Raw genomic sequence first — 24,604 nt, 5'->3', positions numbered from 1 at the left:
CATCTCAGTTATTCATTCTTCTGCCTCCTGTATTCTGCTGTTGGTTGCTTCCAATGAATTTTTTATTTCAGTTATTGTATTTTTGCATCTCTGCTTGCTTAAGCTTTAAGTCTTCTATTTCTTTGCTCCATGTTTGCTATAAATTATCAGTCTTTGCCTCTGGTTTATTTCCAATGTCTTGCATCATCCTCAGCATCATCAGTCTAGTCTTTCCTGGAGGCTGATAATCTCCAGATCACTTAGCTGTTTTTCCGGGTTTTTTTTCTTGCTTCCTTATCTGAATTATAGTTCTCTGCCTTTTCATATTATAGGTTTTTGGTGTGGTCTCCTTTTTTGCAGACAATAGAGTTGTAGCTTCTCCTACTTCTGGTGTTTTCCCCCCTTGTGGCTGAAGTTGGTACAGGGGCTTGCTGTAGGCTTCATGATGGGAGGGACTGGTGCCTGTCCACAGGTACATGGGGCTGATTTCTATCCCTCTGGTGGGTGAGGCTTTGTCTCTGGGTGAGATTAGAGGTGGCTGTGTGCCTGGGGGTCTGTAGGTGGCCTATTTACTGAAGGGGGTGGGGCTGTGATCCCACCTGGATTATTGTTTGGCCTGGGGCTTCTCAGCTCTGATGGGTGGGGCAAGATTTTCATAAAATGGTCACTTCTAGAGGAGCACACACTGATGAATATTCCTGAGATCTTTGCCTCCAATATCCCCCCCACCAATGAAATAGTCACCCCACCCCCCCACCCCCCCGTTTTCCCAGGAGATCCTCCAAGAACTGTAGTCAGGTCTGACCCAGATTCCTGTGGAGCCACTGCTTTGTCCTGGGACCTGGTGCACATGAAAGTCTGCGTGAACCTTTCAAGAATGGGGTCTCCATTTCCCCCAGTCCCATAGAGCTCCTTCACACAAGCCCAACTGGCTTCCAGGCCAGATACTCTGGGGGCTCTTTCTCCCATTGCTAGATCCTTAGGCTTGGGGACCTGACATGGGGCTCAGAACTCTCATTCCTGTAGGTGAGTCTCTGTGGTACAGTTACTTTCCAGTCTGTGAGCTTCCCACCCTGCAGGTATGGGATTGCTTATATCACGTAACGGCGCCTATCTCTTGATGTGGCTTCCTCGTTGTCTTCTGGAGTAGGTTATCTTTTTGAAAGTTTTCAGTCCATTTGGTTGAAGGTTGTTCAGCATTTGTTGTAAATTTGTTGTTTTTATGAGAGAAGTTGAGCTCCAGTCCTTCTATTCCGCCATCTTAATTCCCTGTCCTGTAGTTTTTTGTCTTAATATGCTAAGGTGAGGCATAATCAGAGGTGATGTCATCCAAGAGGACATCGTTTTAAACTCAAATTTATACCATGTAAATCTTCAGAAAGAAAATTCTAAATGAAATCTAGAATCTTTGGGATCACATATTTCAGATCACATATTTCAAAGGATGGACTATATTACCTTAATGATAAATATCTTATTTGGATAAATCTTTCAGATTTGTCTTTAATGACAGCTTACAATTTCAGTGTTGGGGTGATTATTTGAGGATTAAGGTATTAAAAAATGTTCTCTTTGCCTGCAAACTTACATAGACTCAATTCTTCTTATTCTACTGACATCATTAAGAATCTTTCTTCTCAAGGTGGCAACGTTCCTTTACTTTTATTTGACTGATGTGTTTTCTCCCCTGAATTTGCCAGATAGAATGAATGAGATTTAAATGTTTCAAACTTATAATTTCTCCCATAGTCTTACATTTTTATCTTCTAGAAAAACAACAAAAATAGAAAAAAAAGTCTTGGTGCAATTACCATTATTAATGAGGTTTTGAAGGCAGCTTGAAATTGTTCGGCCCCCTGTGTTTTTTTCTAGACACTCAGGATTTTTACTTCATCTTTTACCCTTCCAGTGGACAGACATTTCAATCAAAGATAGATTATTATTCTCTGCCAAAGAGAATCCTAAATCACAATGCTTTAAGAACTTAAAAATCAATCATTTTCAATCTGAGCCTCTTAAAAAGATCAAATTACTTATTTTTCACTTTACCTGCTTTTAGGTGAAACAAACTCCTATCTTAATTTGAGTCTTTTTTAGAAAAAGAAACAAAACACATTTCATTTTTTTATATAGAATAAAATTTGTTTTTATTACAGACATGGATCAAAAATAAAAGTTTTTATGTACATATGACATATAGTGCAAACAGAAGGTTTTTAAATACCACAGATGGACATGTTGTCGGAAACAAAAGGAGATGAATGATGGGGGTTAGGATGGTCGTTCTGGAACTGCAGGAGGGGGTCGCCTAGTGAAAACAAAACAAAACAAAATAACGAAAAGAAAAACACATGCAGAGGAAGAAAACAATGTTTAAATTAGAAAAATAAATCCAAATAAGAGCATGCAAAACTATCCCACAAAAATTAAATTCAAATCAGACAAAAACCATGCAGACATGCAGGGGAAGTGAGAGAGAACCACACGGCATAGTAAGCAGCTCCTAGGATGTTTCCTGGCCAGCAGCCAGGTGCTAGGTCTGGGCCACTTGAGCCCACTCCAAAACCTTATTAGTTTGTACCCTGGTATGATAAACCCATGCAATCATATCCAGGAGAACTGGGAGCAGTACCAGAGCCACATACCTTCACAACTTGAGTATTTGTTTCCCAACCCTGATTTTGTGACATTTAGTTATTTCCAAAGATTTCAATAAATGTTGTGAAGTCTCCATTGTGTGTGGGAGAGAGCTGATATAGAAACATGCCAGGTGAAATTTTCTTTTTTAAGATTTGGGAAAGTAGAAGGCAGCAAGAGGTCAAAGGAGCAATGTAACCACAATGCAGAAAATAGCTGGGGTCAATCTGGGAGAAAAGGATTTGTAAATAGGAATTTCCTCCAGGTGAAAATCCTGATGTGATAGTCTTTCCAGGCCCAGGCAAACTATGAGGCTCTGTCTGGTCCACAGTGACCCCAGGATTTTGTAAGATTTGCCTCTGTCTCAGTGTAAGGTGCAACTGAAGTTCTTATTTATTCTGCACTGGGTCCAGCATAAATGAAATTTCATTTGCTGGCTCTTTCTCCCTCGCCTGGCTTGCACTTTATCAGAGCCACTGACTGTGAAATAAGGGTCCAGAGTTGTGCTTCACTTTGACATCAATGTCTCTGGATGATGTGCGACTAGGAAGATACACGAAGCTCTACGTGGCCATGGACAACTCTGTAAGTAGGAAAACAGCAGGCCCAATGAAGCTTTCCCACTGGTTTCCAGCAGTCTATATTTAATTTCCTCTTTCCAGCACAATTGGTAATGAGCCCCACATTACAGCAAGCCACAGAACTGTGAGGTTAGTTCAGGACCCTGCTCCCTGGGGAGACTTCTTTCTGGCTACCCATTCAGGTATGCAACAACATACTCACTTCCATCCTACTTCTGTAACACTTCAGTGAGTGGAGCAATAAGGTCTATGAAAAACAAAAACAAAAACAAAAACAAACTGCTTTTTCATCTTCCAGGAGCTGTTAATGGAGCCACACTGACCTGGCTGTTTCTAAGCAGTGGTGAAAAACGATCTTACCTTCCTCAAAGTCCAAGACCAATTTTTCTTTGGTCCAATTTAAGCTGGCTGCACTTAAGGAGGCCTCCCATCCATTTAAATGATGAAGAACTTGTTATTGGTCCGTAACCTTTCAACTGCGGGGGGTCTGCGAGCCTTTAGCTTTAGAGATCCAGGTAATGGGTATCCCTGGTGTTTTCATGAAGAAAGTGTAATTAAATTCCTGTCAGGCTCAATGAGATTTATCACCTGCCCAGCAAACAGAAACTATTTTTGAGTTCTGAAGGGGCTTTGGAACACCTTAATTACCTCAGCAGGGTGGGGAGGTGAGCCATTAAACTGAACAGCAAGTCCACAGTGCTAAAGGGACATTTTGTCAGCATATGCCAAAGCATTTTCCTGTTTGAGCCAGTTTGGTGTTCTAGTCCAGAGACAGGCTCCGAACCTTTACGTCTTGGAATATATTTCACGGACAGCTAGAATATTTGCCTCAAACATCAGAGGGCCATTTATCCCCTAGCTCCTTTCTTTCCCTCCTCACTCAATCCTGTTTCTCACTTTCCTCTCACTGCCAAAAGAGCATTGTTGATGATGACGCAGTATAGCAGCTCAGAGTTAATTTTATTATGGATCTTGGCAGTTTGAGTTTTCACTAGTTCTCTTCCAGAATTCTCTATATTACTTAACAAGGCTGAAGTGCTTGAAGGCAAAATGTGCTAGAAGTATGAAAATACCAGGGCATTTTATATGAAGGGCTACAAAGGTACCTTATACTGTGGCCACAGCTAACATGAAAATGTTACTGAGTTTGGAACACTGAGTTGGGATACTAAGTTGCTAATACATGCTAGCATTCATCATACAAGCAAACTCTACCTACTCAAGATTATAGTTTCAGGTTACGCCTTCTTAAGCTTTCTGAAAAATAACTGCAAAGAATTGTTTGGCCAAAACAGCAAGGTAAGATGGCAGGAAAAGCTGTGTGTGGGAACATGAGCCTAATTCTTATATAAAAGACCCCATTATTGGAGTTCCTGCTGTGGCACAGTGGGTTATGAATCCAACATCAGGAGCTCGGGTCACTGAAAAGGCTCGGGTTGTATCCCCATTCTAGCAGAGCAGGTTAAGGATCTGGGTTGCTGTAGCTGTGGTGTAGGTTGCAACCATGGCTCGAATTCAGTCCTTGACTCAGGAACTTCCATATGCTGTGGGTGTGGCCAAACAGAGAACTCATTATTAATAAGAACGATGAATTATCCACACTCTTGTTATTCTACCTCAATGTTTCAATCAGTTCTTTTTAAAATTTTACTGGGGTATATCTGATTTACAATGTCATAGGAGCATCATGATTTCAGCAAAGTGGATTAGTTACACATATACATATATCCATTCTCCCCACGCCATAGGCTATTAAAAACATTGAGTAAACCTCCCTTCACTATACAATAGGTCCTTGTGTTATCTACTTGATATATAGTGGTGTTTATGTTAATCCTATCCTCCCAATGCAGCCATTCCCTCCACCCACCCAAAATTTCTCCTTTGGTATTCCTAAGTTTAATTTCAAAATCCTTGAGTTTGTCTCTGTTTTATAAATAAGTTCTTCTGTATCACTGCAGTCTGTTCTTAGGTGACGCTCCTCGAGAGCAAGATCCCTGGGAAGGCCTTCCTTAGAACTTTTTTCTTGTCCGTTACAATCTCACAAAGCATTCTCTGCTTGTTTTCTTTGCCCATCACTTAGATAACTTACTGGTGAGCCTGAAGGCTTGGGAAAGTGAGACAAGAAAGGCAATAAGAACAGTCATTCTTCTCAATGCTTCTCTGATGATCTTCACTTTTTTTTTTTTTTTTTTTCTTTTTAGGACTGCACTTGAGGCATATGGAGGTTCCCAGGCTTGGGGTTGAATTGGCCCTACAGCTTCAGGTCTATGCCACAACCACAGCAATGCAGGACCTACACCACAGCTCACAGCAATGCTAGATCCTTAACCCACTAAGCAAAGCCAGGGATCGAACCTGCAACCTCATGGTTACTAGTCGGATTCGTTTCCGCTGAGCCACAAGGGGAATTTCTGATGATCTTCACTTTTACGTCAACCTAGATCCCTCCCTTTATAAGAATATGATGGGCGTAATGTAACTAAAGAAGCTCTTTTTTTGGAGAATAAGAGAGAAAAAGTAATATTGAAAACTATCTGAGTCTTCCACAAGGCTCCCTAGGACTCCTTGCATCTGCTTTCACACCTCCTGCTCCTATGTGACCTACTTCCCTGGGTCTCAGACACAGTGGTGACAAAGCACTGGAGCTCCAGGAGGATGGCCCTGAGGTGGGAGCTCTGGTTGCTATGACACTTGATTTTATCCGCCAAGGTTTTGTTAGTGACAGTCTGTACTGGAATAATCTCACTCAATGCCTCTTCCCTCTGGCATAAAGCCACTAAGCAGTGTTTCCTAAGGCATATACTGCAGAACACTAGTCCTATGAAATGCTCTACGAACAAAGCAATGATGGTCAAAAAAGTCTGGGAAAAATGGAGACTCTAACCCTGCAATCTGATATTAAAGCTTCTGTAATGTCTTCCCCTTTGTAACACTGATGTTGGAACTATTTTTAAATACAAATGGAAATTTGCCAAATAGTGACAATAAGGTTGTTTGGATTTGATTTTTTGTTTTTGGGATTTTTTTTTGGCTGTGCCTGGAGTATATAAAAGTTCCAGGGCCTGGGATCAAACCGCACCACAGAAGCAACCTGAGCCATAGCAGTGACAACACTGGACCCTAAATACACTGAGCCACCAGGGAACTCCCGGTTTTGGTAATTTCTGTCAGGAACTATTCTGAATATATAATCACACACACACACATAACCCACAAGTGAACAGCATAAGTCACAGGCTCTTTCTTCCATTAAGAAGCTTCCTTTGAAGGCATTCATTGCTCCACTAATGAATATGGAAAGAAATTCCAACAGGAAAGTGTATATTAGCCCAACAATCTTTTCAATTTATCTTTTCACAAAGAGCATATCCTGAACACAAAGAGAAAATAAACAAACACCTTCCTCCCCCATTCCTGTCTTCTGCTTTTAGATGGCACACTCTGGATCTATGCGGGTGATAAAGAGGCTCATCATCAAAACTCTTGTATAACAAGGAATCTTAATCTACTATCTGGAAACTCAGGATAAGGACATGTATAGATACTGGACACCCTTCCATTTTCTTAATATTGGGGAAACTTCTCACCTCAATCGGTGCCCACTGAGTAAACAATGAAGGCTTACTGTTGAGACAGGAGCTCAATTACTTTCTGCAAGAAATGCCTTTGGTAGGCAGAGCATTCTCTCCTTCTACTTTTAGTTTTTCAGGATCACCTCCTTTTCAATAGCAAAATGTCACAGTGCTTCTTGGCAAGTGTCACTTTGCACCCTCTGGCGGCCAAAGATGCGTCCTTCTTAACCTAGTACAACAATGACTTCTGAACAGGAATGAAACGTCTCCCACTCTCTCACCTTTGATTTGTCCAATTTGCTCCCTTTAAAAATCTCATCCTTTCCCAAATTAATGACAGCAATGCCAAATGCTAACATTCTCTGTATTAGAAATTCTGGGCCAACTGTATCAAAGGAGTTATAAATATTTACAAGTCTCAGATCTTGATAAGCATAGACGTGACTCTAATATATATAAGAATGAGGAAGGGGGGAATCCTTCAAATGTTATCATTTATTTCAGGTTCAGAAATACAGCTTCACATTTTCACAATAGGTACATGTGACCTTCAAGAATGATACAGGTTTTAGGAACTTGCTTCAAAAATTCAATTCACAGAATCCATCCATATATCAGCATTAAGAAATCCTGAAAGTGCCAAGAAGACAGTGGAGAGTGATCTGGCTCAAAGTAATTAAAGAATCCACAGAGAAGACAAGATTTTGCTTCTGTAGGCTGTTTCTTTATATAAAAAAAGCAAAATAGGAGTTTGATTCAGAAAAGGGAGAGAAAAGAAACAGACAGGCAAGCAAAACAAAGGCTGTACATATGAAATTGAACACAAATCAAGTCATGGTGGCATTTCTGGTTGGAAGGTATCATTTTTATCAAATTGGCAACAGACGATGCAAGAGGTTAAACATAGTAATTTTATCACAGTTTTAAAAACATTACATTATAGAATTTGAGGGTACAAATGAAAAAGAAATGAAGCCTTGAGCTGAGCCATGTGTGAAACCCCAGACCAGAAAGGTGAGAAGTGTCACCAATATACCAGTATGAACAGGCCTTAAGATAAACAAGAAAATCCCTTCAGTTCCTCTCTCTTGCTCTCATACATACACAAATCCTTACACATTTTATACAAATAGCAATGCATATACTACATATGCTTCAAAGTATTCTTAAACTCTCACAATACGGAGCACCACATAATTTTAAACATACCAACTAGACAGGATGACTGAAGATTATCTAGAAGATACAATTGAGCTGTTAAGAAAGGAATGAGTGATCCAGTGAACCAATAATTGTTTCTTGGAAATCATCTAGCTTCATTCACATGAAACTCTGAGCTTACAGAGTGAAGTCTTGGTGAAATGATATAAAACTCAGGGCTTGAGTCTCAAATATTCTTTCACTGGGTTCCATAGTTCAGATATCTACTACATAAGCTTTATTCTCAATGTTAAGGAGATTCTTGTCAATTTCAAATAAATATATTGTTGGTCAGATTAAAAATGGTTACCTGACAAAGTGGATGGATGACCTGCCTCTGAGGTATCACATAGCTTCTTCCTCTCATTTTAAGCAAATTTACTCAGAAAAATCCACTACTGTGTCCCTCTACTTTATATTTTGACATTTACCATAGAGAGACAAATGACAATATAGACCAACTTGGCTTTTTAAGATGCAGCACAGCAATCCAAGGATAATTTATAATTCTAATCAAAGATCTTTAAGTAGGTTTCTGGAGCTTACATTTACTATATTGAGCTATATTGGCAAAGATAATTTCTTCTTCAACAGCAACGCTGTGAATTTAGATGTCAATAAATGCCTGTGGATGTTATTGTACCATGTTGTCATGGAAATTCTGAGACTTGTGCCTCTCAGAATGAACACGATATGGAGAAAATTTTGTATACCTCATGAATGTTATGAGACATGAACCACTGTTATCATGTATTATGGAAGATATAAAGCTAATGCTTATATTGGCACAGTTTAAAAAATATATTCATATGCACACATACGAAGCACATGTATACATAAATATTTACACACATACATGTATATACAATACACATACAATCACACTCATGCTTGTGGCATTTTAACAAGTGATTTTAAACCTACTTACCCAAAGGGGCACAAAATACATGTACTTATAGAAACAAATTTACTATGTATATACTGTATACATAGAGGCACATGCATAGAAAATGTGTATGTACACAGAAAACATCAACAGTTATCACATACTGGTATTGGGTCCCATTTCATATTTAAGAATTATGGCTACAGTATACTTAAAAGTCATAAAATGAGTCTATATGACTACTTTTTAATTCTAAGACCAGAAGGCTTATAGTTATATCACAGGAACTTGGTTTTATTATATTTTGGAACAGTATGAGTTGTATCTGAACAAGTAGGCAATTTGCTAATTAAACAGACCCTACTGCTTTTCTATGTTACAAAACACAGCTAAAAGCAATATTCAGAGGAGTAATCTTGGCAGACGATTTCTGAAAATGTCATATATCTGTTCTAACTCAATACTATTTCAATCCTCTGTCCACAGTTGAGTAAATGGTTATTCCAATTAGTCAATAAGCATGCAAGGTTTAGCATATGACAATAAAATAGATTTACCTTTCAAATAAACATATACAGTTTATTTTTCCAAATCCTAAAAGCACTGTATGTTTTATTGTACTAGACATGATGGAGCTACATCTGTTGTGTAGACAACATCAGAGCAATCAGGAGGAAGTTAAACGAAAGATTTGAAGTGTATGGGAAACATGTAGAAAACTTATTAAGTTACACTCCCATCTTAAGGCCTGATATGAATGCTGTACTTCAAACTGCACATCCCAGAGCCTCTGACTTTTACTTTTTTTTTTTTTTTTTTTTTTTTACATTTTACATGGGTGTCTCTTTTTAGCAGAACGTAAACCCTTTGGGAAATGGGGTTAATACTAATCATAGGACACAGCACTGCAGTAAACTGAAAATATTCTCCAACACGACGGCTGAAATTCCAGGGGCAGCAGGGTTCTATTAGAAATAACTTAGAAGTAAAATAAAACAAAAGCGTAGACATAAGAAGAGACAATTAGGACAGTGAAACTGTGGGATAACAATCTGAGAGCAAAAGCCAAAGGTAACAAATGCCATTGTTTATGACTGCATGAAATTAGTGCAAAGAAACTTGGAAAAAAATTCCAATTTTCTTTGACATGGTTTGTGCTGATCTAAGAACACACTAGTGGTTATCCACAATATTTTCCTTTAACCGAAGGAAATTTTTGAAATACAGCAAAATGCTAAACCGCATATAGCAAGCACAAAGCCAAACCCTGAAGTATACAACCCGTTAGCTGCCTATTTTAGAGAATTCAAAAGAAGAAGCAAAAGGAATCTTAAGAGGAAATTTTATGAAAAGATATCACTGTAGACTATTCATTTTACTATGGATGTATGCTTAACATATTTCCATTTAGTTGCAATACTATTTTAAAAATACAGTATGTATCTTGCACACCCGTTTCATTCACCGTTAATTTTTCCATGAGGAAAAATAAGATAGAAGATTTAGGGTGGCATTCCTTATACAATCACTTGCAATTTAAAAGTTGAAATGCCTTTTTTGTGAATATTGTATTCTCTGATGTTTGCCTAAATGGGCTAGTTTTAACCCTTTAGAATAAGTTCAAAACAATGCCATTCAACTTGGCAAGTTCTCTTTTTAATAACGGTTAAAAAGTTTTTCCTTCATGCTTTATGGGTGTCTGCTTTGGATATAAACCACACAGGAAATTAAAGTTAAGTTAACATACAAATCATGTTTGCTGCTTTCAAAGGCAGACATTTCAGCTGGTTAAAACTGATTTACTTCTGTAGAATATGAAATAGTGTCATGGGATACAACTGTTCAGTGAATACTTGGTGTGCTGTCTGGGAACAGTTAGCAGACAGAATTCCAGTTGGCTTCTGGCTGCTTCCTACAACCTAATCATCAAGTCCTAGGTAGTCCAAAACTCAGCCTCGAGACTGAACTATTAACCCCCAGGCTAAGCTGCTCTTGTAAGTTCTAGAAATGTTAGAATTTGCCAATTTGCTTTAAATCTCAGTGTCTTAATACCATTTTCTGGAATGACTGGGAAAGAGACGCTGAAGCTGTCTGGCCGTAGGAGTGTGAGCTCTGCTCTTAAACCAAGGCATCACATACTAAATGACTTTCCTTTCCATTCCAGGTTCCATTCTTTCAATATGGTTATCCCACAGTAAGACTTGGATTTATCCAGAAAGCCTAGAATGGACAATAAGTTACATTAAACCTGTTTTAAAGGTAGGCTAAATTTTTACATGGGAGAATTACATATTAGCATGGAAAGAGAAACATATTTTTGCTCCAATTAACTAACTAAATAAACCAACTGGAATTAGTGTCAAAGTGTAGTTATCCCCAAATTAGATCCATATACAAAATTAAATATTTTCCCTATCAGCCTTCACTATAACCTATGAGGAGGTAAGCACATAAGTGAATAAAGACATGACGTTTGTCTGGATGCTTCTAGAGGTGTGATATTTTGCTTCTTCCTAGAACTTTGAAACTAACTTGCTAAATTTGCTGACTACCAAAAACAAGCTTTGATTCACTGTTGAATATGCTTCTAGCATGAAGCAAAACACATTGGCATGAGAAGCCCTCTAGAGCAAGCAACATATTAACTTTTCCTTTGCAAACTACCTCGTGCTTCTGGAAAAGTTTTATATTTAAGGAATTCTAAATTAAAAAAAATCACTTTCTAGTAGTCTTATGGAATAAGGGGGAAGGAAAGAGTATCTAAAAAAGGTAACTGTGGAGTAGGCAGAAACATTAATAACAGACAACATAATTTCCATTAGTCAAAACAGAATGTGGGGAAATAAATATGTATCATTTAGGTATAAGCCCACTATCTCTTATCTCTTCAGAATTATATCGAATGGTACGTAACCTGCGAAACTTGTCAAAGCAATTCCACATATACGCCAGGGCAGGCCAATGGTCCTCAAAGCAGAGGGCTGTCAAACAACCTACCTTGGTCGATACGACATATAAAGCCTCAAAGAGTCAGCAGTTTTCAAGAGTCAAACCCCCAAAGTTTGACATACCATGAGCAATGAAGGTGAGCAGTGAATGCATTAGTAAAACTGGTTACTTGCCTACTGATGTCCACACATGCGACTACTCATGATTTACTGCAACAGTTATCAAATATTTTGCTCTCGCATAATTCATTAGTAATTAATTGCCATGCCAGCACTTCGTTTAGTCTAACAGGGAGGATTCTAGTGGACGGATTATAGTGGGACGAGTTGGTGATGGGGGTGGTCTCCGGCTAGAAAGAGAGAAAGAGAAAGGTAAAGAAACAAGTAGAATATCTAGCAGAAAGTTGTCCCAAAGACACTGAGAAAGAGCCATCACACACATGCTCATGCACAGACAGGCCAGCAGGAGTGGTTGCCATCTGTAATAATTTATACTATCACCTTTCATTTATCTAGCATTTTCTAATGAAAAGGACATATTTTTAACATGTAAATTTTGCTAAAAACTGAAGTCATCGCTCCCAAGACTAAAATGATAAAAATATTGAATCTCTTAAAAGCCGTGTGAAATGCACTGCATATTTCTCAGGCAATAAAATATGAACTGTACTGTTAAGCCTATCCCTGGAACTAATAAGGTATTTACATCTCAGAGACTGATGGGGTTTGAATTTTTACTTCCCTTTATGTAATATTCTTCCTCTTTTTCTCCCTGTCAGGATGTTAGTTATCACTTCTCATTGCCTTTAGTGGTAGCTTTCTCCAACTTGTTCTATATTTTACTTCTAATTTGCAGGGCACTAGGAAATTGAGGTTTTTAGGATTCTCTGCAATAAGTGCAAACAGGCTCAGGGTGAGTGCTTGAGTAAACTGCATAGGCTCTGGTTCCTATTGGGGTCCTAAAAGTTTTATTCTTCGTAGAAGTATTGCTCATGTAATGAATAGTGTTTCTAATAGCTGAGGTTGCTGAATAACAAACTCCAAATAATGAAACATTACTGTACCTGAGAATCTCAATGTTACCAATTAATACTCTTTATTCCCCAAACTCATACATTTATTTCCTAAATGTATTAATAAGCTTTTTGTGTGTATACTTGACTTCATATCTCTCAGAGAGTAATGTTTATAACCAACACAATTCAACAAATTCTACAAATTGAAATCTTTCTTCTTGATAAAACTCTTCCATTGACTTTTTCAGAAAGACCCCTTCTTGAAAAACAGTTATGTCATGCAATTTTCTTCTGTGCTGGAAATACTAAATTGATCACATCAAATGTTCTTTCTTGGGATGAAGGAGTGAAATTAGAAAAGTTAAGGAAAACTGCTATGAAACGTTAAAAAATTACGAAGCTATAAAATAAAATTAGATGGTCACGGAAAATCAAAGCAAAAGAGATACTGTTGATTAATGGTGAAAATACTAACCACTTATGCACAAACTCATAGGTATTAGTAGAGTTTCTTTTGCCTCCTGCACTTGAAATATGTCAAGAGGCTTTAGAGGAAAGGTTTCCTTAGAAAGGTACATTTCAGTTTAACCTCTTATACTAGTCTCATTACTAAGCGGGCACTTGATTTTTGAAAGTGTATTTAAAGATACTTTTTTTTATAGGCACACTTATGAAACTAAACCAATCACTATTAGCTGTTTAATTTGAGTAAACAAATTAATCCTATTCCTTCAGAAAGGCTACTGGCTGCTATGGCTATCTGAAATGTTCTGGCAATTTCCTGCTGGGAAAAATGCTCCCATAATTTCCTTTTCACTTATGACTATGCAAAAACACCTGCCCTTTCACTAGCATATTGCTCATTTTCATTACAATGGCCATATTTGTTTAACCTATGTCCTGAATTTGAACCTACATCACTTTCTCCTTTGATATGAGGTTTCCAGAGGCCAGAGGTCATGTCTACTTGCCTTGTTTCACAGAGTGTTTAGGATGGTGTTGTCTTCAATTACATTCTCAGTGTTCTTTTGTTCATCATTTAACACTCATCTGGGTGAAGTCTTCGCTGACCTATTCCCCTATCCTGATACAGTGGTTTCTGTAGCATCTCAGTATATTTTAGAATTAGGTTTATACGTTTATTTCTACTGATTAGAAATGGGCTGTGTCTTACTCATCTTCATGTTCCCGAAGTTTCTAGCTCAGTGCCTGTCATTCAGCCAGTGAATGTTTGACAACTGAATAAATAAAGTTAGTTAAGCAGCTAAGGGGGTAAGGGATTGGCCAGAATTTCAACTTGAAAATGAGAAACTAGCAGAAGGCTCAATAATGGAATGGACTTAGAGGATTTTATTTGAAAAAAGCGAATCTTAAACTACAAGTGCAGTGAAAGGCAGAATACAGTATGGCATGGTGGGTTGGAAACTGTTTTCATGCATATGTGATAGCTTTAACCAAGGGTTGTAGCCAAGAGAAAAAGGAATGCAAATTGAATTCTCTTCTTTTCCTTTTGTTCTTTGCTTGTCATTCCTCGACACTTCCTGACCATCTTATAGTTTCCAACCACCAGTCCTCATCACTTCATAGTTTTATGTATTTAATGGCATTTACCCATGTTTGTCCTTATGTACTTACTTACTAGATTATTGCCTCTGTCTTCCAATAGATTGCAAATTTCTTGAGTGCAGAGACCACATACTCTGTATTTATTATGTATATTCAGCATTTAGTATAATTAGAAGGCAGTGAATAAATATGCATTAACTAGTAGACAAATAAATGAATGATTGAAAAGTACCTACACAAAGATACTTAGCCAGGTTATAGGATAGAGTAAGTCAAAGTGAGCCAATGAGGCCATAAATGCAAACTTTTGAGGCATTTGTCAGATATATATATAGTCTTTTGTCTTTTTAGGGCCGCACCCACGGCGTATGGAGGTTCCCAGGCTAGGGGTCAAATTGGAGCGGTAGTTGCTGGCCTATGCCACAGCCACAGCAATGCCAGATCCTTAATCCACTGAGCAAGGCCACGGATTGAACCTGAGTCCTCATGGATACTAGTCGGGTTTGTTAACCACTGAGCCATGATGGGAACTCCAGAGGTTTATATCTGAGGCAGCAACTTTGCACAGAAGTCAAAAGGTGTGAATTCTAGCTTTAATTGCCAATTTATATAACCATGAATCACTAAAATTTTCCAAGGTTCAGTTTTCTCATCTCTGACACAGGAGACTCAAACTAGATGATCTGTAACATGCCTTCCAGTTATGCACTACAGGCATTATTTATTGAGCATGTATTATGAGGACTGTATCATGCTGCATGATCTTTAAAAACTCAAAATCTATTCATAGCGGAAAAAGAAAGAGATGAGACAAGTGCACAAGAAGTTTTACTATAGCATCCCATTTGAGTGGAAAAAAATGGGGCAAAATTTTGTAATTCAGACACTGAGAATATATTCTTGGAGCTTTAAAATACAATAATGTGGTCAAAGAAGGGGCAAATATGATTTTAACTCTGGTATGTAAAGTTTGAGAGTCATAAGAGAATTCAGGTCTAAATGGAGTTAAAGAAACTAGAAGTTAAGTGGTGAGGATGGAAGGGACAAGTTCAATGGTGGAAATAGAGAACAGAAAGCCTGAAAAATTCTGATGGCACAGCAACTTATCATTAATCTCCTCCCCAATCTTTGGACCATGCCAACTGGACAAGAGAAAATCTACAGTAACGAGCAATTGCAGAAAGAAAGCAAGGCAGGGAGTTCCCATCGTGGTGCAGTGGTTAACGAATCCGACTAGGAACCATGAGGTTGCGGGTTTGGTCCCTGCCCTTGCTCAGTGGGTTAAGGATCCGGCGTTGCCGTGAGCTGTGACATAGGTTGCAGACGCGGCTCAGATCCCGCGTTGCTGTGTCTCTGGCATAGGCTGGTGACTACAGCTCCGATTCAACCCCTAGCCTGGGAACCTCCATATGCCGTGGGAGCGGCCCAAAGAAATAGCAAAAAGACAAAAAAAAAAAAAAAAAGAAAGCAAGGCAGGAGATCAGGAGAATATACCCTTCTGCTATGTGCCAGGCCTTTTGTTTGTCTTATCACCACCATATCCCAGAACTCAGTGTTGTCTTTGGCTCATGGCATTTTTTCTTTCAAATAAATAAAACAGGAAAAACTATCCATCATGAACTTTTTAATGGAGTCCCTAGGTTATTGTATTGAATTGGTACTGCACACTTGTGTGGTGAACTAATGATTGAAAAAAAGTGAAAGGTAAAAAATTCCCATCATGTTCTCCTAAAATAATTATGACATCTTTAAAATATGCCTCATTTCAGGTTAAAGTAACCTATGTGGTGCTTAGTAATTAAAAACCCTAAAAAGCCCGTCAACCCTCCCAGAAGAAATGTGCATCTTTTTATTTCTAAAACAATAAACCCCCAAATAATCTGCATAGAAAGCAATTCCAGAGGAGCATGATTTTGTTCAGTGTGAATTTTCTTAATAAGTCATGTTAAATGTTTGCCAACTTCAACACCAGAAAAAACATTTAAGGTTTATAGTTAAGGTTCATCTCATTGGTTCAGTTCCTAACCATTCAAAGAGTTTCCAAAGACATTCACCTCATAAGACAGTTTGTTTTGGGCCAAGCAGTGTTATTTGTTTTGTACTAAATTTTTTCTCCTTTGCTTTGTGCAGTGATGGGCTTCATTAAATAACCTATTATATTGAAATGGAGCATCTTGCATCACTTAGTGTTTATTGAAACACCATGTGTATGTGGGAGGTTTATGGTTATGACAGAAGAGCCATGTTTCTACTTCCAAATCAAAGGGAAAGACGCAATACTTGACATTGCATTTGTAGCTGCAGGGATAGACCATTTACAGCACAATGACAAATGTACTTTGGATAATGACAAATTTTGTAAGGTCAAATGCTCACTCGGGGTGGGTGGTACGGTCGGTGAGAAACTGGCTATGCTGATAAGAGAGAACCCAACAGTTGTCTTATTTTCTCATTCAATTCTCTTCTAAGAATGGAAGAATTAAATTTCCATCCAGTCTTCTTTGCTTCTGAGTGTTCATGAGGTGACACCAGTCTTAGCAGAGGTATATCAGTAGCAGGTGGTGAGGATGCAAATTGCCTTTCCTCTAGCTCCTTGCTTCCTGATGGCATAACACTGATCACTGAAAAGGCTTGGTCTTTCTTCCTTATTCCTCAAGGCGGAAAGTGGGATTTATTTATCTGGTAAGTGTGTGAGCCAGACTGAGTCTATGTAGCTGAGGCTCCATTCCTCTGCTCAAACCAAGGTATTGCGATTCCCAGGCTAGGATTCTTTCTATTGGGCAGTTACATCGGCATGTTGTAAGGCTATGGTTCTCCAACTGGACTGTGCCTCAGGATTCCCTGGGGGCCTTGTTAAAATGCAGGTTTCTAGGTCCCACACACAATTTCTAAAGGGGTGAGATATTTCTAGGGAGTGCCCAGATTATGCTGATGCTGCTGGTCCTGGACTATGCTTTGAAAATTGTTTTAAGATCTTGTCCTTGCTTTCTGAGCAGTTCATTGCCAGATAAAGTAAGAGCAAAAATAGGAAGGGCTGGAAAAATTCTTAAGAAAGACAAAGAAATGGTAGAAATACTTTGATACTTGGGAAATTAGAATTAAGCATGGTCAAATCAATTTTAGGTTTATTTTGTAAAGACAAAGATATTATACTATGGTAGTCTTCTTGTTACTCATCATCAGAATAACCACTTGTTTATGGAAGCTTGTTATCTGTTCATGAAAATGGCAGCAGGTATAGAAACTGAGCATATCTAACCATGCATTCCAAATTCTTACCTTTGGAGAGAGTGTGACTGAAATCGAACCTTATTAGCTAGATGGACCCAAATTTAAGAAAACAAAGGAAATTCTCAAAAAACACACAAAGATTGGGGTTCCTGCTGTGTTGCAATCAGTGGTGTCTCTGAAGCACTGGGAAGCAGGTTTGATTCCTGGCCTGGCACAATGGGTTAAGGATCTGGTGTTACTGTAGCTGGTGTGTAGGTCACAGCTGTGGCTTGGATCTGATCCACGGCCCAGGAATTTCATGTGCCTTGTGGCGACCAAAAAAAAAAAAAAAAAAAACCAGCAGAGACTAATACTTCTGGAAGAATGATATCTGCCTAAAATGATAATTATTTGCATAAAAAAGGAAATGTAATAGGCTTCATTTATACCACAAGTTCTACTCATTAGATATAGCTGAAGCTTTTAAAATAAAACTGGGAGTTCCAGTCGTGAAGCAGTGGTTAACAAATCCAACTAGGATCCATGAGGTTGTGGGTTCAATCCCTGGCCTCACTCAGTGGGTTAAGAATCCAGCATTGCTGTGAGCAGCTCGGATCCCACGTTGATGTGGCTCTGGCATAGGCCAGTGGCTACAGCTCCGATTAGACCCTAGCCTGGGAACCTCCATATGCTGTAGGTGCAGCCCTATAAAAGACAAAAAAAAAAATTATGATCCTTTGTAAAATGTAAGATAAAATAAAATAAAACTGTCTCAAAATTTAACTTACATGCAATTGCATTTTGGATCATGAGAGTTATGCATCTCAGGTTTCTAGGAGTCATAAGAATCTGATATCAACTTGTCCATTTTTAATCTTATTGATGAAATGGGTCAAAAAAAAAGAAGGGTTTTGTCTACCTAAGCACAAGAAGTAAATGATCTCTTCTTGGGGGCTACATCTGATGAACTTCCCCCCTTTTCTTTCTTTTTAGTGCCGCACCCACGCCACATGGAAATTCCCAGGCTAGGGGTTGAATCTAGCTACAGCTGACGGCCTACACCACAGCCAGAGCAATGCAGGATCCTAGCCACATCTGCAGCCTACACAACAGCTCACCACAATGCCAGATCCTTAACCCACTGGGCAAGGCCAGGGATTGAACCTTCATCCTCATGGATACTAGTCAGATTTATTTCTAGTGTGCCACAATGGGAACTCCCTGATGAATTTAGAAGACAAAAGAGAACAAAACCAAGAATTGTTGCTGAGTTTTCTAAAATCATGAAGAATGCCTCCCACAGGCATTCTTGTTGCATTCAGATCCAGAGTGGCTCTAGGCAAAAATGACTCTGGTAGCATCCGTCAGCTGCGTGGGGTCTCCCTCCCAGGAAATTAAGAGCCATGCTTCTTCAAGACCCTCTTGAATTATTTAATCCTTGCTCATTTTCCAAAGTTTAAGGCATGTATACAATGGTTAATCATCTGAACAACATTATAAAGTTCCTATGACCGGATTATTACTCCCTACCCTTCTTGCAGCTTTCCACAGCACCCACAGGGGGCAGTGTCCCAACCAGGAGTTCAAGAACATCAATGAGTGAATATCCCCAAGGACAAATCAGACAGGAGTGTGCACCCCAATGAAATGGAAGGGCAACTAACTATGCCCCAGGACTTCCTCTTGCTAATGCCTGCTCTAAGAGAACAGATTATGGAGCACAGTATTTTAAATTTCAGCACTGTATTGCACTTTGCTTATTTTAAGCATTTATTCAAAAAAACAGGTTGGACATATCTAAAAGGTCTAAGGCTAAGTTCAGAAAAATGTTATAAACAGTCACGATTTTGTCCACATGGAAGATATTTTGTAATTTATTATCAAAAATACTATAGGATGATATCCAGCATATTTTTGGCCTTTTCGGCTTGAGTAACAGAGTGAGCCAATACTCTCCAAGAATAGTTTACAGTAGAAGTTGGAAAGAACATAGAACTTGGAGTCCATTTAAAGGATTAAAAAAAATTCTCTAGTATGATTCTTGCTACATTTTAGAGCCAGGATTTCTTTCCCCTGTGAAAATGAACCCATGATTTTATAATGTATGTCATTGGGAAAGTATGAATCAATTGATGGGACTTGAAATAAGAACATAAGGAGAAAAACAGTTCACAATTTTTATTTGATGACACAAACATATAATATATTGTACAAATTAGTCTCTGAGATAAATGGTAATATAATCTACCTTGCCACACTTTCTTTATTTTAAATGTCTGACTTGGATTTCACCCACACGGATGACTCAGATAAATCCACTTCTATGGTTGCAGCAAAAAAGGCAGCTTAAGGGATGATTTGCCCACATTAACTCTGCTCAGTTTATGATCTGAAAGAAGAATTTTACAGTAGCATTCAGCCAGGCAAGGCTTACACTAGGATACAGCAAGAGAGAAAGTGTGTGTGTTTAAATTGTTCCCTAATATACATTAAACATTGGGCTCATTCTAAAAATAAATTTTGATTGAGTATTGCACACTAACTCATTTTATTTTCTTTCTTTCTCTCGATAAGCCTTGTTTACATTCTAGGTACTGTATTAAGAGTGAGAGGTACAGAAAGAAAGTCACTGTTCCAAGAGTTTTTAGTTGAGTTGGGAAGAAAGGCACGTCAACAGTGACCACAGTGGGGTAAGCGCCATGGCAGGATTATGCCTCAAGAGTTTCAGGGACACCTGGAGTCTCAGACTGGAGATAGAAAGAGGTTGGGGGTTAGGAGGACTTGAAGAAAACAGGAAAAGTTGAGGGGGATGGCATTCCAGGAATAGGAGGCAGTATGTACGAAGGGGGAGAAAAAAATTTGAAAAAGCACTCACTGTCAGTTTGAGAAATCGAGTGTTGTCTTATTCTTTATCACAAGTGGCAAAATTACTTGTTTTGCTCCAAGCCCTAATTCATGAAACAAATACCTTTAGAGAGTTTTTAGTTGTTTTAAAATATGATTCCTAAAAAGCATTATTTTTGAGATTAATTTTTGTATTTTAGCCTCTGTACTATATCACTGACGACAGATAAGCTGGGTACAGAAGACTAAAAGATATGCAAAGAAGCAGAAGGTTACAGAATACAGTGATGAGAAAACTACACAGAGAGAAAGGATGTGGTTTTTAAAGAGATTTACATGCTCATGGCTGTTGGATGAATTTAGGCAGTGTCCCCTCTGATGATTTTGTCTCTCTCTCTTTCTCCACCCTCTTCCCTTCCTCCCTTCTCTCTCCCTCTCTACCTCTTTCTTTCTTTCAAGAAACCCCCAGAGAGATCTCCAAGAACTTACATGCTGTATGGAGAAACCTAGTCCCATTGATGGTAGCTGGGGTAAAACTATTTCTAACCCTCTTCATCTGCTTCTGTCCTCTTCTCCCTGCCCTTCCCCTCACTCCCACCCCAGGCACCAGGGGAAGGGGTTGGCCAACTCAGACTTTTGGGGGAAGGAGGAGAGGTTGGGAAGGAGGTGCTAAGGACTAGCTACTGGGAGAGGCAAACTTCCACTTTGGAGATGCACACTCCTTTGTCATCTCAAGTCAGGGAGAAGAAGAAAGAGAAGCTAAGATAAAGAGGGGAAAGGCAACACCTTGGATCTCTGTACAAAACTGCAAAATTCATTTCTGCTTTGGAAAGCTGGAAAAGACCCTCTGCCCCTTTCTGATAGAGAGCAAGAATCCTTCTGGCATGAGTATGTGACTTAGGGTTTTACCTCTAGAAGGTAAATATGTAAATATAAATACTGATGTGAAAGTTAACTTTCTAATTCTCTTATTTTTGTAACCACAACAACAACAACAAACTGAGCATGAGAAATTTGAAGACTTACAGTTTATGTTGTACCAGCGTTTCATTTCTGCCTGACCTGTATACACCATGAATTAAAAGGCCAGTTTTAAGTGCACCACGTGGCATTTTTCTGGTCACTTGTATCAGTGTGAGTGGAAAAAACAGAGATGAGTTACCGTTTACTAATTAGAATCCCAGGGACTTAGAAAGAAAGATTCCAGCAGGAGGAGCTCTAACATGCCTTAGATTTCAAAATTTAAAAACAAAAAAGCTGAAAGCAAACAGAAAAACAGAGAGGCAGTGTGCCTTGCAAGCTGCCATGTCAGTGGATAAATATGTGACCGAGTCCAATTAAATGCTTAGTGTGAAGCCAAATGATGAGACTGGTGGAGACAGAACAGCCCACATTTTCTCCCTTCCATGAGCCTCTTCGTTCTGATATGCAGTTAAACTGGGAATGGATGTGTGGTGTTAGCTCTTACAAAACAGAGAGCAAAAGGCCGATTTCTTGGCAAGTCTAGAAACTATTCTTTTCCTCCTGAAGGGTCATATTGTTTCTAAATGAGTCTTTGACACAGGCTCAAAAACCACATTTTAAAACGAGAATTTCATCGGCGTTTGAAGGCGCATACAAAAATTCCTGAATGTTCGTTTCCTTTACTCAGTGGCTTGTTGGGCCGCTTTTTTAAAATGAGGGAAATGCTGTGTTTGTAAAAACTGGTGCTAAAAGGGCAAGGAATCATATGTCCCTTGGGCCATGTAAAGAGTCTGCAGAAGGAATTAGAGCTTTCTAACACACACACACACACACACACACACACACTCACACACACACAACTGGAATACAAAGAATTTATTCAGAAAAAAGAGTGAGAAGCATATGAATTTAAGAGTTACTGGATTTTTAGGGTAAGCCTTTTCATTTTGGACAGTGCTGTGGGAGAGGAATGAACGGCTGAGCATACAGGATGATCAGAATTACTTAACCTGAAGGAAATTTTCAACCCATCCCTTTTACTCACTCGCCAATAAGAAGTCAAACTTTTTGTTTTACACCTTAATGGTAAATGCAGTGTGCCCACATTTAAAAATTTTATACAAGCTCCTACAGAAACTTTAACTAGACCAATTCAGACCCAAAGTCACTAAATAAAGCTAGTCTAGACAGAAAAATCTATGAAAACCATATGTCTTTTAGGCATCTGTCTTACAAAGACTGCCATCATCTTGGAGAAATAGTCCACAAAAGATGCTTTTAGGAAAACACTGCTGTAATGACCCTGGGAGCTGTGCTTAAGGAGATGGCGGGACCTGAAGAGAGTAAAGCCAGAATGTTTACAAAGGAAAGGTTTCCATTTCTACATCTATCTGTCTGTAAACATCACTGAGAGCATGGGCAAGGGCAGAAATAATTTATATTTCTATTATTCTAGAAGGTATCAAAAAAGTTTACAGTTTTGTTCTTCCTAACCCCCACAGAATGCTGCACTGAAGGATCTCAAAGCAACTCTGTTCTCACTCACAGAAAACTGTTTTGAATAATGTTGTGTGCAGATGAGGCCAAAGAACCAGAACATTTTCTTCTGATTATTACCTCATCCTGCTGGCCCGCCAAATACAGCTAGAAGGCAGGTGTCCGGCCGGAGTAACCAAAGGAAGACTGTCCTGTATAATTGGGTGTAGGGCCCAAGTGCGAGACAAGCGGACTCAGAAAGACTAGGGTGCAAAGCAGGAGTGCAATGAGAATACCGTAAAGAGAAATGTCCTAAAGCCTTGCTTTTCTGATTTGCTTTCTGGACTGGAGACAAGGGTCAGTGTTACCTTCATTATTCTAGCCACATATTTTTACAACATAAAATGCGCTTTAATAAGTGGTATGAAATCCATAGACGAAAATAGAAAAGCTAACTTTCATGATAAAAAAATAACTACATTTAGACAGAATACTGAACAGTCTACGGAGACTATGAAAGGACTCGTAAATTGCAAAGATTCCTTGTTGACTCTCAGGAATATTTCACTGAGACTTCTTGCTCTACAGGGACAGGAACCACATAGCAGCAATAGTTATTAGTACAAGTGCCCCAAGTGTTGTTTGGTCACCTAGAAGATTGAGTAAACACTGCATATCAAAGAGAAAATGTCCCGGATGGAAGGAGGTGAGTGTAGTAAAAAAGAAGGAAACCTACAAGAAGTCATCAATCACACACCAAAGTTTTAAGCAAAAGTGAGAAACACCATTTCAATATGTTTATTCAAAGATACGATGTTTAAAATGAGTTTTCGAATACTTATTCGTTTTCAAGTATTAAGATGGTAAGGGGGTAATTTAGAGTGTTTGAAATATTAAAACAAATCAAGCAATCATATCATCGTCCCTCATTACAGATTCCTAAAATGAACTATAGAGCATTTAAGTAGGTTAATCAAAGTCTGCTGATGAATCACAGGGATTTTTCTGGTCTATTAATCTCAGTCCTGAGTGTTCTGAAACTACCATTGTTAGAGCTAAAACTAAGTTTGCGTTCTCTCAAAGGATATGTACAGCATGGGTTTTATTTTGACTTTAGACCCAGATACGTGGAGGGAAATTACTGCAGTGGTTTCTCTAGTTAACACATTTATTAATGTTTCTTTAATTTTCCACCCCAAGAGGCAATAATTAAGGTAGAATTTGTCTCACATGAAGTTTTATTATTTTAGTTATTAAAATATTTTCCAATACTACTAAGAAGCAAAAAGAAATTCCAGTTGTTTTAAAAATAAGTAGACATTTTCCTCAGTTTTTATAGCTTTTCCTCCATGAATAGTGGTCTAAAGGCAAAGCCGGGTGCAGACTTTCTGGCAAAGACCCTTAAGCATGAGACTAGGGGGAGATTTATTTGAGGGAAAAACTTCATTCACTCTTAAAATTGGCTTTGAGAGTAATCCTAACATAAACTTTAAAAATACACATGGTACAGGATTTATCTTACATAATTACCCATTCCCAAGTGGAGTGATTCCTTTTCAGATTCTCTGGGCTACAAAATATCCTGAAAAAGGCTTTCTTATCTCTTACTCTCATCGAAGGTCTCATCCTACATGAGTGCAATATATACTGGAATTTAGACAAGGCTGCTCATGGAAGTCTGAAACCTAATATAGGTAATATTTACATGGTGGAGGCAACTGAC

At 38.6% G+C, this 24,604-nt stretch overlaps 1 protein-coding gene across 6 annotated transcripts in view; it reads right to left on the bottom strand.

Moving 5' to 3' along the window:
* Nucleotides 1-2,101: 2,101 nt before the first annotated feature.
* DNM3 (dynamin 3) overlaps nucleotides 2,102-24,604 on the bottom strand; it is a 542,059-nt gene continuing 519,556 nt past the window's right edge. For 2 of the 6 annotated variants that reach the window (XM_047751937.1, XM_047751938.1), the window contains one exon: nucleotides 11,722-12,156. In XM_047751937.1, the coding sequence (XP_047607893.1) occupies nucleotides 12,087-12,156 (70 nt within the window). In that variant the 3' untranslated portion in view covers nucleotides 11,722-12,086. Of the gene's footprint in view, nucleotides 2,288-3,399; nucleotides 3,445-11,721; nucleotides 12,157-19,761; nucleotides 19,988-24,604 lie in introns of those variants that run through there. The other 4 variants (XM_047751934.1, XM_047751932.1, XM_047751935.1 and 1 more) reach the window with 4 other exon arrangements.

This window comes from Phacochoerus africanus, chromosome 11, assembly GCF_016906955.1.
Source record: "Phacochoerus africanus isolate WHEZ1 chromosome 11, ROS_Pafr_v1, whole genome shotgun sequence".
In the NCBI taxonomy this organism is placed as follows: Eukaryota; Metazoa; Chordata; class Mammalia; order Artiodactyla; family Suidae; genus Phacochoerus; species Phacochoerus africanus.
This window is presented reverse-complemented; position numbering and strand designations above follow the sequence as displayed.